At 27.7% G+C, this 20,942-nt stretch overlaps 3 protein-coding genes across 7 annotated transcripts; 2 read left to right on the top strand and 1 right to left on the bottom strand.

Annotated features, from left to right (window-relative positions):
• Positions 1-654: 654 nt before the first annotated feature.
• LOC145943761 (uncharacterized) lies at positions 655-8,208 on the bottom strand. 2 transcript variants are annotated; one of them, XM_083051567.1, is made up of 13 exons: positions 8,081-8,208; positions 6,365-6,483; positions 6,009-6,163; positions 5,569-5,783; positions 4,980-5,121; positions 3,496-3,717; positions 2,899-3,271; positions 2,567-2,747; positions 2,289-2,452; positions 1,976-2,179; positions 1,723-1,890; positions 1,493-1,540; positions 1,225-1,407 (listed from the first exon to the last, which is right to left on the bottom strand). In XM_083051567.1, exons 2-13 carry the CDS (start codon positions 6,459-6,461, stop codon positions 1,373-1,375), a joined length of 2,004 nt encoding a protein of 667 aa, XP_082907693.1. In that variant the 5' UTR covers positions 6,462-6,483; positions 8,081-8,208; the 3' UTR covers positions 1,225-1,372. The 2 variants fall into 2 exon arrangements, with proteins under 2 accessions (XP_082907692.1, XP_082907693.1); XM_083051566.1 differs by having other exon boundaries at positions 655-1,540.
• Positions 8,209-9,677: 1,469 nt separating this feature from the next.
• On the top strand, positions 9,678-13,033 carry Nmdyn-d7 (nucleoside diphosphate kinase homolog 7). 4 transcript variants are annotated; one of them, XM_083051754.1, is made up of 11 exons: positions 9,680-10,028; positions 10,166-10,262; positions 10,357-10,493; positions 10,563-10,729; positions 10,820-10,978; positions 11,732-11,933; positions 12,014-12,134; positions 12,309-12,433; positions 12,513-12,638; positions 12,702-12,809; positions 12,877-13,030. In XM_083051754.1, exons 3-11 carry the CDS (start codon positions 10,377-10,379, stop codon positions 12,907-12,909), a joined length of 1,158 nt encoding a protein of 385 aa, XP_082907880.1. In that variant the 5' UTR covers positions 9,680-10,028; positions 10,166-10,262; positions 10,357-10,376; the 3' UTR covers positions 12,910-13,030. The 4 variants fall into 4 exon arrangements, with proteins under 4 accessions (XP_082907882.1, XP_082907880.1, XP_082907879.1 ...); XM_083051755.1 differs by having other exon boundaries at positions 9,688-9,765; XM_083051753.1 differs by having other exon boundaries at positions 9,680-10,275.
• Positions 13,034-15,442: 2,409 nt separating this feature from the next.
• On the top strand, positions 15,443-20,121 carry LOC145943590 (uncharacterized). The gene is made up of 8 exons (XM_083051206.1): positions 15,443-15,782; positions 16,795-16,867; positions 17,094-17,297; positions 17,577-17,699; positions 17,892-18,076; positions 18,660-18,789; positions 19,152-19,453; positions 19,548-20,121. Exons 1-8 carry the CDS (start codon positions 15,743-15,745, stop codon positions 19,742-19,744), a joined length of 1,254 nt encoding a protein of 417 aa, XP_082907332.1. The 5' UTR covers positions 15,443-15,742; the 3' UTR covers positions 19,745-20,121.
• Positions 20,122-20,942: the final 821 nt, after the last annotated feature.

Genomic DNA, 20,942 nt, shown 5'->3' with positions numbered 1-20,942 from the left:
GATAATATCTTTGTGATTACACATTATTCTCAGCAAAACGATGCGAGATTGCACAATGTTGATGCTCATAATATTAAAGCATTATTTTACAATTACACACAAACATAAACACACACACACACACACACACACACACGTTTCATCTCTGAGACTATATATACATATGTATGTACACATATTATGTATATATACTATATATGTATGTATATATACATATGTTTCGACAGTCTCACAGACAAAACATATCCAGCCAGTGCAGTCGTGCTAAACAGCAGAAATGTCGCTTGACAAAATCGCTCTAATTTAATTTACAAATCATAACATTCCGTTATGAAAGTATTTGTATTTGTACGTAACAAATAAAGCAATTGTCATTATCGATGTCAAGAAAGAGAATATAATCTCGATATATTTCTAAATGATGATAAAATTCCATAGAAAAATATTGTATGTATATCTTATGTACAGTATATGTAATGTGATTGTTTTATATATTTTTATTTTCTTAAATTATATTAAGGTTTTAAAGAATTTATTTTAATGCAAAAACATACATTATATTACGTATAACATTCATATTACAACAATACATTATATTACATATAACATTTATCAAAAAAATATATTGATAAATATGCATAAAAAGAGGTTCGAATTATCTTGATCTTGCGACTATTATTGCATAAAATATACTTTTAAAATCTTTGAAATCTTTTTTATATAGTAAATATTATAAACAAAAACATTAAAAACTTATATCTTTTTTGACTTTTTTGAATTATGTAATTCTTAAACTTTAAGTTTATTTGTCATAAAAAAACTGAGTGTGTGTGTGTTTTTAAAGCTATTTACACTGTTTTTTTGCATCAAATTTCTAAATTGACTACCGCTTAAATTAGGAATACACTTAATTTATAATTTATAGTATAATTTGTCATCTGTCTACTTTATTTAAAATTTAGGTTAATAATTTTATTAACCTAAATTTTAAATAAATTATTTAATAATTTTTTTATTTAAACATAATTATTTAATTATTGTTCATATTTTGCTTTTTTATTTGAAACATATGTTAAAATTGTTGTTTGTGTTATTAATTTGTTACGTTATTTTAATTTAATTTAATTTTATTTCACTAGCTAGTTTTTAGTGTTTTCAATAGCTTCACTCTGCAAACTTTGTTTATTTGTTTTTATCGACAACTTATTATCTTGTAATTCTTTCGAAAATTCTCTATTATTTAAACCATTATTTTCCATCGAATTACTTTTGTCCTCCTTTATTCGTTCGTCTTGTAGTTTTTCATCGAGATGGATATCATTTTCACGCTTATCAAAATTATTCTGCGAATCGATATTTTTTGATTTCTTCTTCACGATATCGTTACCTTCGAGCTGAGATCGTTTCCTTAGATAAGTCATATTAAATATCAAATATATTATGCCAGTCACTAAGGTTACTACAGCAAAAATTTTATAAGTCGGTCTAGTACCAAAAGTTTTCATTAGATAACCACCGATCAAGCTTCCAGACCCTTTGCCTATAAATATCAAAATCAATAAATCAATAAAGAAATTTTTCGGTAGATATTGCGAAAAAATACATCTCACTGATTATTAGGATATGTTATATTTAAAATTAAAAAGTAGAAAAATTTTAAAGTGATTTACTTTTATTATATTATTTATCAAAAATGTTTAACAATTGAATGAATTTTCATACCGACTCCGTAATAGACACCACCAAGTAATCCTTGTATCGAGCTGTCGGTAGATATAGTCGATAATTTTGCCGCGTAAGTAACAGCTGCAGTGAAACTGAGAGATGTTGTAACTGATTCTAATGCCTCAAAGATTAGTGTTAACCAAGGATCATAAATTAAGGAATAACCTGCACAAGAAAAGTATTTCATTATATCTACTTCTAAACATACGTGTCTATGTTTATTTTATCAATTATTTCAAATCATATTCACCACAAAGTCTGACAGCATAAAACACAAATCCTATGAAAAGCACATTCGCATGACCAATCTTCGATATTATTGGTCCCGAAAGCGCTAATAATGGTATGCCAGCGATACCACCGACTGTTACGGTGATACCCATAAGTGAACTAGATCCTCCTAAGTCTTGGATTAACCAGAAAAGAAACGATTCGATATATCCCCAAGCGGTACCTATTGAAACATTTCTTATCGTTAGGTCCCATATTTCTTTGAATTATTTATTGAAAATATGCTGATAAAAAAAATTAAAACTATTAAATATTATAATTCGATAACTTACCGAGAACAAAGCAAGCAAGGAAGAGTGCAGCAGTTTCGATGTTTTTCAGAACAAGAAAAACATCATGTACAACATTCCTAGCAGGTGCTTTAAATTCTAAATTAATCAGCAACATAGAAACACCTGATGCGAGTTTCAATGCCGCGTATAAATAGAATGCTGGCCTGAAAAGTACATGAAATTTTTTATTTTATATTTTTAATTTATTTTTGCATATAAAATGACTTCTTTTTTCAACAGTTGCGAGATATCCGGTGTATTAAGATCAATTTATTAACCTAAAATCAGTATATCCTTTATCTTTGCTGACATAATCTATAAGAAGACCTGATAAAGGTGAAGAAATCATTCCTCCTATATTACCATAAATTTTTTGAAAACCATAATCTGCTTTCTGTTCTCGTAATATCGCTATAACAGCACCTTCAAACATAGCAAACGTTGTACCACTAATAATACCTAAAACAAAAAACTATCTTGATCATTCTTTACTAATATATTATAAAGTTTATTACATTTAAAATATAATATTATGATAATATTATATAATAATTGAAGGTTTTTATTACAATTATTTTAAAAAAGTCAAAACGTTGAAATTTATACTAACCTATAAATACTCTAATAATGAGATAAAGCCAGAATGTCAAGCTTACATTATATTCAATTTCTGTGTTCATATTGGAGCACATTGCTTTACGGGGTACAGTAACTATACATTTCTTGTTGCATTTATTTGTGCTTAGGACTTGCGTAACTGTTTTTAGATTTGTATCATGATCATAAAGCTGCACATCTATCGTGACCTGATCATTTATATAATCTGAATTATCACAAGTAATCTTTTGAAAGTCTTCTCCTGCCCAGGATATTTCTTCTGCTAAGTATCTTTGTCGTTCTTGTCGTAAATCCTCTTCGTCCGATTTTAAACTTTTAATTTTTGATTTATACGTATGATAATTTATCGTTTGGTTGATATTATTCTAAAAAATGACTTTACATAATCTTATCGTTCTTTTAAAAGGATTAAGTACAATATTTAATATTTTTAACATTCGTTTTTTTTTAATTTAAAAAAAGATTAAAATACAAAAATAAAGATTTCAAACAATTCTTATAATATTGTCTTGCTTTGGATGTATTTAAATAATATACACAAATGTCATATTATGTTATGATACCTATATATTATTTTTCTTACTTATACCTTGATTAAATAACCAAAAGCGCACACACTTTTGCATATTCCATGCAATGTTTCGGTAAAGTTATCAATATCTTGGACGCATTTCGGAATACATGAAAATGAAAGTAGCTGATCAGTTGGAAAAAAATAGTGAGTTTTTGAGATACGTCTAATGGCAGTTTTAAAAAACTCATTATTTTTTAATTGTCGATGCTCTTTCATATCTTTATGCTGACTAATACTCTGAAAATTTTAAAATACAATGATATTTCTTAATAGCATATATTATTTTAGATAAATTTTCTCATTAATGTATCCCCTTTCTTTTTCCTTTCTCTTCTAGTGATTTTGGACTTCACATATGTAATATGTACATTGTCCAGATCACGATTTTGATTAATTTTTAAAAGAGTCGCTTATTAAAAATATTATTAAAAAAATGTTTATTAAAAAGATATTAAGAAATAAATATTTGGATATTTATTATTATGATCTTAGGAAATAAAAAATAAAAACCGACAAAAAATAAAATAACAACTGATATCTATAAATATATGTATATATGGTTTCAAGTGGATTTGCATCCATGCTAAGAGAAATCTATTATTCATATTACCCACTTTTAATATTGGGTAATGTATGATGAAATAGACCTCTCTTAGCACATGGATGTAAACTCACTTGAACCCATAACAAAACCCCCAAACAAAATCTGTAATTACACAATACATAGTTGCATATAAGTTTTTAATTTTAAATACGAAGTTAGGTCCATTCTAGAACATTATCTGATGCCAAAATAATAATGTCAAAATCATTAAGGAGGAATATACACTGAATATGTATACTTCTTCTTACTATGTAAAATTTCACCATATTTTATTGCGCGCGAGAAACATAACATATCTAGAAAAGGCTGTCATACAAATTTACAATAAGTAATAAAAACAGTAAGATAACTGCAAGTTATTATATTTATTATTAATGTTATTCAACATAAATAACGATAATAACTTGTAATATTAATTAGCTTACTGTTTTAATTACTTTTATGTTACTGTATGTAACAGCCTATAATGTGCATCAGTGCGTACTAGTATATCCAAATCAAATTCGCTATAAGTTCTCGGAAGTAGTATGCGCCAAATACGAAGAATCGTGTCACAGCGATGGTAAAATTTTATTATTAAAATTCTAGGTTGTGTGCAAATTTCTGTCTAAATAAATAAATAAATATATAGCACTTAATACTTTTCTTTATAAAATGTTTTTATGGAATAAAATTCTTCTTTAAATATTTTTTATTAAACTAGTAAATAATATTATATATGTACAAAAAAAAAAAAAAATTAATTAGAAAATTAAATAATATACACATTGTGCTCCTATTATGACCAGCATACAATATTTAATTTGCTCACCGCTTATTTTTGATATTAAGTATCATATTTCTATTCAATAAAATAAAAGATAATTTGTTAATGTACGTTCAATGCATAACGTACCGTTGACAAGTCACTCTGCGTAGGAATGTATTTGTATGAAGTATTTTCACCAGTCTGAAAATTGAAACGTCTGACTGTATAAAGTCTCGATTTTAGAATCTTTTGATCTGTTTCGTTGCTTGTTTCCACGTGACACACGAATCTGTTATGAGCAAAAAAAAAATATATATGTATATATATTAATATTTAAATGTTTGTACTGTATAATTTTAAACAGAGATGGTCTGGAAGAAACCGATTAAAATGTCATCATTTTAATTCGGTAAATGTTAAATAATTTTTCTGTTATTGAAATGTCATTAGCAAGATAATATATAGAGTCATGAGAAATAATTTGTTTCACTGAAAATTAAGTTGTTGAGTTAAAGAGAAGTAAACAGGAAGACACAGAAGTCTGGTATTTTACATTATGTAATTGTGTTAAAGTTTTTGTCGTGATGTGGTAGAAGATTACTATTCGCGATAATACTATCTTTTTATGCTGCGCGCGCGCGTTTGTGATGTGATTTGAATCCAGAAGGAAGAACACGAATATCTAAAAGTACGTATAAGTTTTTGATGCCTAATATAATTGCAATTTTTAACTTACCCACAACTTTCTATTCTTATAACGATTTCTGAATCTAATTTCGTCTCGCACGGATGAATCTGGCTCATTGTATATAATAGGGAATCGCTTTTACTTTGACAACCGAACTCCATGATTATATTCTCGGGAAAATTTACTATCATCCTGCCAGTTGGCACTAGTAGTAATAACAATGCTGCTAAACCTCCAAATACGGAAAATATCGATAGTAGAATCTGTCAGAAAATAATTGCCAAATATCTTATTAATATTCTCTATATATGTATGTCAATATAGAAAGGTAAAATAATGCAGAAGTAAATGCACGCGACGATAAAAACACATCAATTCAAATAATTTCACATTACGCTAATCTAGAATAATCTCTGTGTTAAAGAAAGTTTCTTGCTTATATATGTACATATTGATATATTTAGTATTACGGAAATTAGTTAACTCACTCTGAAATTTCCTATTTGATCGGCTAACATACCGGCAAGCGGCGGCATCACCACAGCCACAAGAGGAATGATGGAACTCATTATCGCAGTTTCTTCTATGTTTATTCCCAGTTCTCTCATGTGTATAGTCAAATATGGATACAACACATAAAGTGCTAAAGAAACAAAATCATGAATAAAATTTGTTATGTTAAAAGTATTTTAGCGAAACTTTATTTATTTTTAATTTTATGATTGAATTATTGAATTATATTGAATTATTTTATTATACATAATATACTTAAAACAAAAGCAAAATAAAAAGAATGTATGTTGTTAAATCTAAAAAATTGCAAAAATTTTTAGTAATTACTTACTAGATGCTTGCATAAAAAATATTAACTTCAATGGCATCAACTCTTTTTGATGGAAATCTTTGCTTATTCTTCTGAAGAAAGTCTTGAACATTATCATCTTGAACGTATTTTGTACGTTTCTGAATTAAATCAAAATCAATTAATCTAACTGGAGTATTCAGTTTGTATTGTGCATATTTTTGTAACATAAATCATGTGCATTCTCATTCTCCCTCTCTGCCATTAAAAAAATTTTTGATATTTCTTAAAATAATTTTTTATTATGTTATTATAATGATGCATTACTATTAATAATTTTTTTAAAACGAATTTTGTGCGTAACACAATTTCTATTTAATTATAAAATAATACTTTTGTAAATAATTTAAGCGATAACTTGTAATTTTTTCTCTCATTATAGAAATATATGCAATAACCATGTCCCATAATACGATAGCAGCAAATACCGTGTCGATGTGAATGTTTCATCATGTTTCTTACATAACGGTTTTACAACTACCTTGTAATACATATTACCTTATTTTGTAACATACATACATCAAAATCAACTTCTTCTCGTTAAAATAAATTTATGAAACAAATTTCCTTAACTATAATTAAATATATAAAATATTTATTGTCAAAAAAATATTTGATGTTGGTAAATGTTATTTGATGGTTTATTGTAAAAAAAATATTTAAAAACTTAATTGATATTATTATTGTTTTTTTTAGCTGTAGTATAATCGCATTGCATTAGTATGGAGAGAATACTATCGCATTGCTCCATTTGCATTGCGGATTACGCGCGAGGAATACTATAATTAGTAAAATTGCTAGTTGTTCATCAATATTGAAAGAGAAGACCAATGTTGTTTTAATTATACTTATTATACTTTAGTGGATTTTCCCGCGTAAAAAAAAGACAAAAAGAAAAAACACACAGATGTGATTTTAAACAATGTGACTGTTTTATTTTCTTTTGTTCTTTTCTTATTTCTTTTTTTTTTCTCTTTGTCTTTTTTTCTTCTATTCGGACTTTGTTTGCGCGAGATGCCCGGCACGATTTGCATCGCTTCTAAACATCCCGCATTCAATGCAACATTCTTGAATAGAATTGCAACGATTCAATTTGATAAAGATAGCAGATACACATTTTAAATCATAATTTGTCGTTCAAAAATCGATTTTTTCAAATTAAGATAACTCAGCGAAAAATTATCGTACCGAGTTCCGCCGAAGCGCATTTTAAAGAGAAAAGTTTGAATTTTCACGTGCTTTTTATCCCATTGAGCTACGTCAACTGATTTACGCTATGCAATTCAGGAAAGAGGACCTTCTATTTATCAGTTTTGCAGGTTCTCACTCTGTTATTTGTCATTGCAAAACTGATCATTCCACGTAATCGGCACTGAAATTTTCTCAAACTACAGACTTCAAGCTTTATTTTCGTTTTTTAAACATCTCGATATCATAATTATTAGCTGAGTTATAAATTCTTAAACTTTCACAAATTTTTACTACTTTTTAAGTGTGTACCGCATTTGTTTGGCCGAGTATATTAAAATATATAGCACAAAATTATAAATAATAGATTTCTTGAATCTTTTGTTGCGGATTATAAATTATCTAAAACAAACTTTAATTCTTGACCTAAAAATTTAAAGCACATTCACAAAAAAGTTACAATGAATAGCAAAATAAGAAAAATTAGTAAAAGAGAGAAAAATTGTATACCTTTTTAATATTAAATTGTATTGTAATATCGAATATCACAGGAGAGATAAACGGATTTTTAAAAATTACTAAAATGGATCCGTACGGTGTGATGTCAACTCTAATACTGACACTTTAGGACAAGTCACACTGATGAACTGAGAAGAAGCGCGCAATAGAGCAACATAGTTGCCTTTCGAATTGTAAATACGACGCATCGGTTCACGAGGTTGCTAAAACATAAATATTTACTTCGACAATATTTTATTCGTGTATATATTTATATATAGAAACAGAATATATAATATAAATATTTTTAACTTTGAAATAATTTTTGTTATTGCTTTGTAGAAACAATCGTCTAGCAAATAATATATAATAAAATATAATAATAATTTAACTTTAAAATACTATAATATGAAATACAACTGTGCAAATTGTTAACAGATTTATGTGTGTATAATTTATCTTTTATTATTTATATTACAATGATTTATAGCCATACAGATGTATGTATACATACACGTTATGTATACATGTATAGTAATTATATATTATAATCTTTCGGCAGTTGTACAATCATTATTTTGCTTTTTCATCGTATATTGTTTTTAAGGTTATAGTATCATATGTAATAAATTTGATTTTATATTATATATAATTTTTAAAATAAACTTGCTCGCTTTATGATAAATTGTTTTAACATTTTAATACATATTGAGCGTTATTTTAAATTAATCTGATGAAATCTGATGAATGTATAATCCTTTCTTCTGAGAAACATATAACAATAAACATATTATTATATATAACAATAAACATATCGCATGGATCATTCTAGGTCTTTTCCTTTCTCTTTTATTTTTTGTTTGACTTAATATACGATGCGAATACGAATCTCAATAAACTATCATCTAAATCCTTGACACACATCAATATGCCGTTATTATCTGCGGTAAATCTTATAGTTCTTTGAAATTGGAGATAGATATAGTATAGCCACATGTATAGCGACATACATAAAACATATTACTAACTCTTTTTAAGTCAACTGATGAATAGATTGACAAATTTGTCATAAGATCAATCATGAGAAGTCCATAGTTAAATAATTGCAAATTTAAAATATACTTCAAAAATATATATATAATTATATCTCATTATATATATGTATATAAATATAACTAATTATTAGTATATGGACATATTTTATATATGTATAATTTTGTATAAAAAATTTTTTGCCGGGATATGTTATTAACAATTTATATTTAATATATTTATGTATATTTTCTTGAATTTTTCTTTAATCGTAACCGTTTATTTAATTGTAATCGTAAAGCTCTTAGTTTATGATGCTTCTTTTATCACTAATTACTATAGCAAATGCTAATACGCTAGCAACTAGTAAAAAAAACCATCAAAAATTTCCTTTGTCCTGATTGGTCAATCAAACGCATGGACATGGGAAATATCTGGACAAAGTGTAAGGTACCCCTTTTAGACGAGGGGTTTGAAGCCTGAGGGGTGAGGAGAAAACCCGTGGCAGCCATCTTGTTCACATCAATATATGTTGACCATAGAATAAAGAATAAAGGAAATAGCATTTGCTGAATTTTTGAGAGTGGGGGGTGATACCAACTACGTCATACTTTGTTCGTGATAGCGGACTCACGTCATTTCATGAATATAAGAATATGTTAATGGTGTGTAAAATAGTGCGTGAAGCGAGTGCAACACACAAATAATTATGATGTCATAGTTTGTACGGTTCTGGCTCCACTTTTTCGGGCAAATGCTCCTTTCTTTACTCTTTATTCTTTGAGGTTGACTCTTCTAATTTCATGGAATGCGGCGTCATTTTAACGATTTTCCGTTCCTCAAGACATGCTTTCTCGTGAAACTAGCCATGCACCGTGGCATTAACCGCTTTATCGACCGCCATCGTATGGTTGCGTTGATATCCGTGGTACTAGCTTTCATTCTCCTCATTTCTTAGGCTTGAACCCCCTTGGCAAATAAGGCTCCGTCCAGATATTTATTCCTAACTCCATGGTCTGTCATTTCATTATATTATACGGTTTCTTTATCTTTCTATTGTTTCAGACATTCTTTTGAACATAATATCATTATATATGTATGAAATAAATAAAATTTTATTGTCCCAATCAAGATTATTCATATTATTACAAGTATAAGTATAGTAAGTATATAATGTAAGTTATAATCTATTTGTGATTTCTATGAAATGCTTTTAAGATTTTTGACATGTTATTAATAACAATATATCATTATAGTATACAGAAGTTGTTTCAAGATGTCTACAGATTACAGCAACAGATATGTATTTGAAGCTGAATGGTATGACAAAGTTGCTTGCATATTGAAAAAATTTTATCTATATTATTATCCGTCTAATAACACTATTGAATTGGTATGTATCAAATTAATACAAATTAATTTGCAGAAAAAAAGTTATTTATATAATCCATATATTTTATAGTTTGACTTAAAAACAAGGAAAATCTTCTTAAAAAGGACAAAATGTGAAGGCATTAAAGCTAAAGATTTTTATATTGGAGCTGTAGTAACAATATTTTCAAGATGTATAAAAATTATGGATTATGCGGATAGTTATACTAAAATCAAATTAGAAATGCAACTACAAAAGTAATGTAAAGGATTTATTTTTTATTTTTTATAATTTTATGGTTTATCATATAAATTTTTTGTTGCATGAAGATAATTTTATTTTTCTAGACTTTTTGTACTTTTGAAACCAGATATTATTGATAAAATGGGTGAAGTAATAAAAGATATTACAAATCACGATTTTCAAATTACAAATATGAAAATGATGCTATTAACTGCAACTGAAGTTACAGATTGTAATTTTATAAAAGATGCAACTGATAAGATGTAAGTTGAAATATATAATCCAACTAGAAACTAAATAAATAGGGGTGTACAGTCGAATATCTCGTAAACAATGCATTTTAGAAAGAAATGTTTCAAATAAAAAGTGTAGGGTTTAAAAATATATCTATTCACAGATCTTGTCACTTTGACCTTGGGTGGCGTTGCCAAAGTCAGGGCAAGATCATCTTGAATGTTTTAAATGGAACAACTATAATTTTTTATATAAATCGATTTCTCGCAATATTCTGTATAAAATGTTATAAGAGTAGGATGGTCAAAAAGTGAATAGTTTATTAGATATTTTATATTTTAATTTGACATAATTTTATATAAATCTCTCGTGAAATATCTCATGAAATATCTCGTAAAATATTCATTTTCTAATATTCATTTTCTAATTCTATCTTAATACTTTTATGTTCAAAATAATGAGAGAAATCGATAGATGTAAAGAAGACAGATAGTTGTTTTTAAGAAAAATATGTAATTTGCAACTAACAGTTACATATTTTTTTAAAACAACTATCTTTTCGTTTTCAACATATTCAACAGAAATTCAAGATGATCTTGCCCTGACTTTGGCAACGCCACCCAAGGTCAAAGTGACAAGATCTGTAAATAGATATATTTTTAAACCCTACAATTTTTATTTGAAACATTTCTTTCTAAAATTGCTTACGAGATATTCGATTGTATCTAGACTTTTGGCCCGCCCTGTATACATATATACACTATAATGACAAATTTATTTAGGTCTGTGATAAATTATCTTACCTCTGGCCCTGTTGTTGGTTTGGAGCTATTAGGAGAAAATAGTATAGCGAAATGGCAAGAATTAGTAGGCTCAGAAAATTGTAATGCTTATTCAACAACGACATCTTTATTAAGAACTTGTGGAAAAAATGAAATATATAATTCTATGTATGGATCTAAGAACATTGAAATGGCAATGCAAGTATGAATTTTAATATACAGTTTATAACCCAAGAATGTATATTTTGATTTGTGATTTGGTATCTGGTATAATATTTTTAGGAATTGCAATACTTCTTTCCCGATTTAAAAAATAAAAATAAAGGACCAAAAACTTGTACAGTTCTTCAAAATTGTACCTGTTGTATTATCAAGCCACATGCTGTACAAGCAAAGCTTGTTGGTAAATTGAATGTTTTATCAATATACATATATCATTGTGTAGTAATGTAAAAGTAATGGAATGAAATCTATATAAGTAATGGATCTAAGATCTAAGTAATGAAATTCTCATGTTAATCTTTGTAGCACACTATATTTGACATGATACATATTTTTATAAATTAATCTTATATAGGTCCCATTATTGATGATATTCAAAAAGCAGGCTATATCATTACTGCAGTACAACAATTTCATATTAATCTAATTAATTCTGAAGAATTTCTAGAAATTTATAAAGGCGTGCTTTCCGAGTATGCTGTATGTTTTCGCATGCATTTTACATTTACATTATACAAATAATTTCTGAAAAAGAAAGCATTCATAAATATTTTTATAGGCAATGGTAGTTGAATTACAGTCTGGTCCATGTATTGTTATAGAAGTAAGTCACACACCCACACATAAAAATGAGGATTTCAACATTGTTGCTGATTTTAGGAATTTCTGTGGTCCAATGGATCCGGTATGTTATTATTTTGCTTATTATTGCTTAATTACTTTGCTCAATATTATAAATATTCGATAGGACATTGCACGACAAATCAAACCGAATACGCTTAGAGCCAAATATGGGAAAACAAAAGTACAAAACGCTATACATTGTTCTGACTTGCCGGAAGACGGTGTATTAGAGGTATTTAAAGCTTTAATCATTTTTGCCACATATCTTGTATAATTTATACATATTCGATTTTTTTCAGGTTGAATATTTCTTTAAAATATTGGAGAAATAATTTAAGCGATTAAATATTTGAATATACCACATTTTGTATGATATCCAAAAAGTGTTATATAATTTCAGAATTTAATTATTAAAAATTTATATTTAATTAAAAAAAAAAATTTTTATACTGTTTTGTACATGTGACAAAATAAATGTATTTCTTTTAACAAAAAGATGTACATAATTTCTTGTTAACAAATTATTTTTTAAAAATAGATAAAAAAAGGCGCATGTTTACAAAATTATACAAAAAATTATAAAAAGATATTGTTTTAATATATTTGTCTACAAAAATTTGTTGCACAAAAACTTATTAGTACTTGATATTTCTCATGTATTCTCAAAATATACTAAACTTATCAATATCACGTTTATTCGAATATTATATAAGTACATTCTAAAGTACATCTCATAACTATCTCGTATTTAAATCTCCTCCACAAACGCATATAAAACCTACAAAGAACGATTCATAAGATCAAAAGTGTTTAGAAGTACCTATTCTATACATATACGTGCAATTTATATCGCATATAAGCACGATAAAAAGTGACACGATAGCCAATCAATTTATTGCTTTCCATAAAAGCGAAAGATTGCAAATGTTTAATATGCAGTTTGAATTCCAATAAGGGATCTAAATCTAGAATATAATAAATATAAGGTTCTGCCAAGAGTGACGAACAAATTTCGAATTGATTTTGAAGACCTCGCACGAAGTTCTGGCTTCAGAGTTACATACCAATATTGAGAAACAAATTTCAGTATTTATGTTATAGAAGTACATCCGTACTATAAAAAAAAAAAAAAATATATATATATATATATGAATATGTATATTATACTAAACCGCTCTAACAGCTAAAAGATGCAAGGGCAGCTATATGTAAAACTGGGCAGAACATATACATAAATTGGATTGCAGCAATATATTATAAACTGTTAACAGTAATGCAAAAGTAGCAATTTCTAATTTGACAGAATTAATTAATAATATATATGTATAATATACAGGGTGTTTACGAAATACTTAAAAAAACTAAAACGATATTCTTCACGTCAAAATAAAGAAAAAAGTTTACATATATCTATATCTATATAGTAAAAAATGAATGCGGTTACGAAGTTATAGTAAAATAAAGTTTATGTTAATATTATTATTAAATAATCATAAATACTCTTAACTAAAGAATGCTTAAAATTGCCGCCATTTGACTAAAGACAAAACCGGAGCAAAGATTATCAAACCATTTCAATATAATAAAGGTTCCCAGACCATTTCATGTCACGAAAGCATTGACGTAGCATTTTTCGTTATCAATAGATTGTAAATAATATATACTAGACGTTTTAAAAATGTCCCCATAGATACAAATTTGGCTGGTATTTTTACACAAATGGCGGCCATTTTGTGTATTTCTTTTGAGTTAAGTGCTTACTTGATTATTTAATAATAATGTTAACATAAACTTTGTTTTACTGTAACTTTGGAACTATTCATATTTTTAATCATGAGTATATTTATATATAAACTATTTTCTTTATTTTGACATGAGAAATATGCCCTAGAAGTTTATTCAAGTATTTTGTAAACATCCTGCATGTACAATAGGGTAGTTTCTCATTTTAAGTGATATAGTCGATTATCTTAAATGTTTTTGGGAAAAATAATTCACATATAAAAGTTGTAAAGTTTAAAGGGGGACATAATATTGTAATTTAGAATTGTTTTTGGGTGGCGTTTTTCAAAGTTATTTAGAAGTCAACACATATTTTCTTAAATGGAACAACACTATCTTTTTATATAAATCGATTCCTCGAAATATTCGGTATAAGAAGTTATAAGGGTAGGATGGCTAAAAAGTGAATATTACGAGATATATTATACTTTAGAGTTTGTATATATAATCTTACATGATCTTACATGAACTAATGAAATATCTCGTAAAATGTTTCATTTTTCAATAATCTTTATTATATTCATTTTTCAACAATCTTATCTCAATATATTTTTTATACACAAAATAATGACAGAAATCAATTGGTATAAAGAAAGCATATAGTTATTGTGTTAAGAAAAAATATATAGCTACTAATTGCAATTTACATTTTATGCAAAGGCAACAAAAATGAGTTCATATTTAAAAAATTCTAAATTTGACCTTTACAAAATTATCTATTCAAAATAATATTATTATTCCAAGCATCATTTTAAGTGTGTGTGTGTGTGTGTGTGTGTGTATGTGTGTAAAATATAAAATAATAAAACATATATATTACTTTTATTACTAATTTTTCTATTTAAAATTATAATAGATATTGGTTATGTTTCGATATACGTATACATACATTATAAGCACAGAAAATCTATAATATACGTAAGATGAATATAACATAAGGTGATTATATAAATTTTACGGGTATAGTGTATATCGAAACATATACATAGCTTAACAATCAAAGGCATAATAATTATTAGACCTATTTTTATTACATAATTTACTATGGATTTTAGTAAATATAGTGTTTGAAATTGATCAAACAAACCTTGACAACCGCGCAATCTCTGGTGCTAAGCAACGCACGATCATTTTTAGAAGACAACGTGTTTGACTGACATGCACGCACGCATGCACGCATGAACGAAATGCGGTTTTGACAGCTCTGACTGATCCGGAGAGTTGATGCAGAGAAAACGCGCTTTCGTGATAGCTTGTAATTTTTGACGCGTGATCACATTTTATAATTGAATTTTATAATTGAGGGTGCCTCATCCCTTATCAGATAGTAGTGATCCGCAACCCTGTTTGAAACAGTGAACGCGTTTTAATTAATATTTCCACATGAGGTTGCTAAAATTCTTGCTTCGTTATTTTCCACCAGGTAAGTAGACGACGTATTGTCGAGTGTGTTAATGAGATTAGTTTATATTCAAAGTTCGAATTTTTATTTATAATATTCAAAAAATATACATGTTTTGTTTACATACTTAATTGCATGGCTTAGCTGCTTCACGTTTCATAAAATATAAACAGAATCAATAAATAACGTGTCTTAAAATATATTTATTATTTCGAAAATACAGATAATATTAATGCGCTTGAGTGTATAACAATTTTATTTATAACGTAAATTAAAAATTTTGATAATTATGAAGGAGAGGGGCTTTCGCATGGATTTGGTTGAAACTTCGCAATTTTGTGTATTTTGGTGCGTAAAACACGAATCTACAAGTTAAAATTGTCGCTCTCAATTAGGAAAAAAGTTATTAAATACTTTTCAATGTACCAGAGTTATTCTCTGCTTTAAAAAAGCATAAACTCTATTTCCATTTTTTTAACCATTTAATTCAATATATTAGTAGGCATATTCAGTCCAACAAAACTGCATATTTATTAAAGATAATAATAATTTAAGTTTTTTTTTAAAGCAGAGAATAATTGGTATATTGAACTGTGCATCTACATTATGTCGGTATGACAGATATACTAACCACACGCAACTGTTAACTTTAGTACTTGATAACTTTTTTCCCAATTAAGAGCGACAATTTTAACTTACAGATTCATGTTTTGCGCACCAAAACACACAAAATTGTAAAGTTTCAGCCAAATCGGTGAGGAAGCCCCTCTCCTTCATAATTACCAAAATTTTAATAGAACCGATCATATAAATGTGTCACTTATTGTTCCTTCATGCATAAAATAATATTGTACGTATGTTTTATTCTTTAATAGTTTAGAGTTTAGATAGTTAATAAAAATTTCTGAATTATATATAATATTAATTTAACACTTTAAAAAAGCAAAACACAGAAATCGTATTTTAAAATATTATTATTAAAATTGAATTAATTCAATATTTTATAAACATTAATTATACAAATTTGTTTCAGGTCTCGCATTGGAGTATACGCAAGGCGGTGATATCAAAACAAAAATGATCGATTTGTTAGATTTGTGTGCCGAGTAATAAAATATTAATCTTTCACTATTATTTACGAAAGTTTTTGAGTAAAAGACGATGAAAAGAGAGAAACTAGAGAATTTTATTTCCTATTATTTTATTTACTATTACTATATTGTTCTTTATTTTCGCTTTTGTTTTTATTTAAATATCGAATTATACCTATATGTATATTTGATGTGTGTTTTTGGAGTAAAGCGAGAAAATTACACGATTTACTTTGCGCAGAACGGACATAAGAGCATTAGCGGAGAATATAAAAGCGGCTGAACCTGTAATAACCGAAAGTGTAATGGACCAGTTAGTCGAGACTCTGCAGAAACTACAGTCTAAAGTTTGCGATACAAATTCCAAACGCTATTATAAATACAAAACCTTACAGACCCATCTTTTGCCAGTCACTAATATAGCATTCGATAAGCTAGGTAAAAGGTACTCTATTAAAATTGTTGCTTAACTGATGATGATAAGATATATATATAAAATTTATAAAATTACAAAATAGATGAGGTTTTCATTATATTTATATTGGCCAATACATATAATAATAATATTTGATCAATCGATTAAAAATCACTAAGAAGATATAAGAGCGATTTGATATTAAGAATAAATAAATATATATGCAAGAGTATATAAATATAAATGCATCAACTAATTGCTAATTTATCGAAAGAAAATATGTAATCGATACATTCGTTTGATCGACAGATGCTTGACAGGCAGCTATGACCGAACTTGTAAAGTTTGGGACATTGACAGTGGAACGGAGCTTTTTACTCTCGAAGGCCATAAGAACGTGGTCTACGCCGTCTCCTTCAACAATCCAACTTCGTAAGTCAATCACGATAATCAAAGTTAGTTTGTGACAATATCGATCCGCGTTGATAGTAAGATGGTACTCGTATAATTTATAGCGGATAAATTATTCTTTTTACGCGCTTTAGTTATTGAATTGAATCTTTATAGTTGAATCTTTTTACGCGTTTAGTAATTGAATTGAATCTATTATCGCTACTGTTTCAGAGACAAAATTGTGACTGGATCCTTTGATAAAACGGCAAAAGTCTGGTGTTCGCGGACAGGTCACTGCCTCGCGACTATGTGGGGTCACGATGCGGAGGTGGTGGTAGCTAAATTCTCACCGACGCAATGCAAGCTCGCGACTGGCTCTATCGACGCGACGTCAAAAATATTCCATATAGAAACTGGTATCGAAAATATTGCAGTGTTATCTCACATAATAAACACGCGCCGATATTACGTATGGCTTGCAATCGATTGAACGCGGCACAGCCTAGTGTCGAATCTATTTCTCGATGTGAGAACAACGACGGAAACAGTTAACGTATCCTCACACGGGCGCGCTTATAACTGATTAACTGGATTATTATCGCAATGGCAATCCAATATTTTAATTAAACAAGCTAAAATTAAAAGCGACTGTATGTACATTATTGGGAAAAATTTTCGAATTTTTAATTGTCTTTGAAAGGCAATTTGGATAGTTTAGAACACTAATAAAATATTAACTGCAATTGATTCTAGGAATAATTTTATAGTGGTTCATTCATGAAATAATTATTAAGCTCTATTTTCATGTTTTTTTTTCAAATGAACAAATTAAACTAATCAGGTATCTTGGTTTTACTATCTAATTATTCGTTAATTAAGTGAAGTTTATCTGAGATAGGTATTTTTTTTTAAATAAAGCACCGATATATCATGCTACCGATATATCGCATAGGTATCCTTCTTTTATATGAGAAACACAAACATATTTGGATTCGACAGGTCAAGAGTTGGGCACGTTAAGAGGTCATACGGCAGAAGTTATTGCACTACATTATAATGATGATGGAAATCAGATCATATCAGGTTCTTTTGATGGGACGGTGAACATCTGGGATACAAGAATTTTTGCGTGGGTTCTCTTTCTCTTATCTTATATTATCTTATCTTAATACTATGCTTTAAACGCAATGCTTGTGTGACTCGCATAAAATTTATTATACAAAATAATATAATTGTCATTATTAGACTATAGTATAACTGCTTGACATTTTTACCGAATCAATCTTGCATTTTTTCTTAATATTGTAATATTACTTGTATTTTTTTGCCTAATATAAACTCATATTAATTAGTGTTATTATACAATAAGTCTTATATATTATCTCTATTTACATATAGAATTGTATTTTTTTGAAATAATGTTTTTTTTTTATTTCACACGTCAACCATAAAACTTGATCGAAAATAAAGATGTTTCTAACTGACAATCAGACGAACGGGTGCGTTAATTGGACATCGTGCGGGATTGTCCAACTGCCTTTATAATTTCGATTGCTCGTTAATTGCATCATCTTCGATGGATAAAAGCGCGAAAATATGGGATGTGAGAATGAATAACTCTTGCCTGGCTACCTTGCTGGGACATGACGATGAAGTCTTGGATCTCGCTTTCAAGAATAATGACAAGAAACTAGCAACAGCTAGCAGCGACACTACCGCGCGAATTTGGGATATAAGCAGCAATTTCCAACAATTGACACTGATGAAAGGCCACCGAGAAGAAGTTTCAAAAGGTAAATTTTTTATTGCAAATATAAATGTCTCGCGACTATTTTATATTCATATATTCTTCTAATGTACTTCAAATTCCCACAAATATATTTACAGTTTGCTTCAGTCCAAACGGCCATCAACTTTTAACTGCCTCCTTGGACAGAACAGCCAGGTTGTGGTCCGCAGATGACGGTTCTTGCTTTCAACAATTAAAGGGACACACCGATGATGTCTTCGCTTGCGCATTTTCATATACGGGAGGTAGTATAATTACTGCTAGCAAAGACAATACTTGCACGATTTGGAGATGATTCGAATGGTTTCAAGTATGCGCTTAGTTTTTACTTATCGCTCTGTTTATCGTTTATGTTGTATATTTTTATGTCATCTAAAAATCTAAATCTATGATGCATGCAATTTATCGTTTTTCGATAAACAGACGAGCAGATAGCGATATCAAGCGCTTCCGCATTCTGAAGCTAAACAGCGCGATATCAAAATTTTGAAAATGACAGAAAGAATAATAATATGGTTAAAGAGAGAAAAAAATATTGATGAAAAATTATCATCATCTTGCATATTGTATCTATATTTGTATGTTTGATATAAAAGCGAGACTAAGTTTTATTATAATTAATTAGTAATATATTTGACAACAAAATATTCTGTTGGCAAAATAAAAAATTCTGCCGAGAAAACATTAAAATTTGATGATAAAATAAAATAATTTATCTTTGATAAATTTATTTTTTAGCAAATCATTGCTTTAATTTCAAAACAAGAAAGAATCAATTTATTATTAAAATAAAATAAATTTTTTATAAATTTATGAACATTTTTTTTGACAAATAAAATTCTAATATATTTAATAAATTTTTTTGTTGTTCATATTATAATCGACAAAATGTTAGTATAATACATGTAATATCGCTAAATTTGTTCTCTTTAAAAAAATATTTAAAACAAATGTATTTGTCTTTAAATAGATTTATTTCATAATTATGTTTATTTTGAAATATATTCACTTCATAATTCTTAAGATAACATAAACTTATATTAAATTATACAAGTATATTTTCTTAAAATATTCTAATAATTATTATTCATTAAGCATAATTAATATGTGCAAGTATTATTAAAAAATGATTTGCATTACTAATGAGATGACGGCAATAGTGTAAATGTTTTGGTTTGAGAAACTGATAATGTTTAAAAAATCGCCGATAAAATTGTTGCAAATAATTGTCCGACATTACCTATTTAAGTTAATTTTATACACATTTACACATATGTATGTATATGCAGACACGATTCAATGTGATGGATATGTAAAATTGCAAGTCATCTTATGGATGCAGTTATATAGCAAGTCATTTTATGGATGCAGTTATATATCAACATTAATAGAAAAGATAAAAATGGAATTCTGATCTCTTTCAATAGATTTTAGTCTCTTCTAAATAGTAGAGTTTTAGATTTTAGAATGCAGTATATCAAATAGATAATTAT

Source organism: Prenolepis imparis, unplaced genomic scaffold (genome assembly GCF_030444845.1).
Source record: "Prenolepis imparis isolate NDT839.2.m4 unplaced genomic scaffold, iyPreImpa1.0 SCAF_12, whole genome shotgun sequence".
In the NCBI taxonomy this organism is placed as follows: domain Eukaryota; kingdom Metazoa; phylum Arthropoda; class Insecta; order Hymenoptera; family Formicidae; genus Prenolepis; species Prenolepis imparis.
Note: the sequence above shows the minus strand (reverse complement) of the source record. Positions and strands in the feature narration are given on the sequence as shown.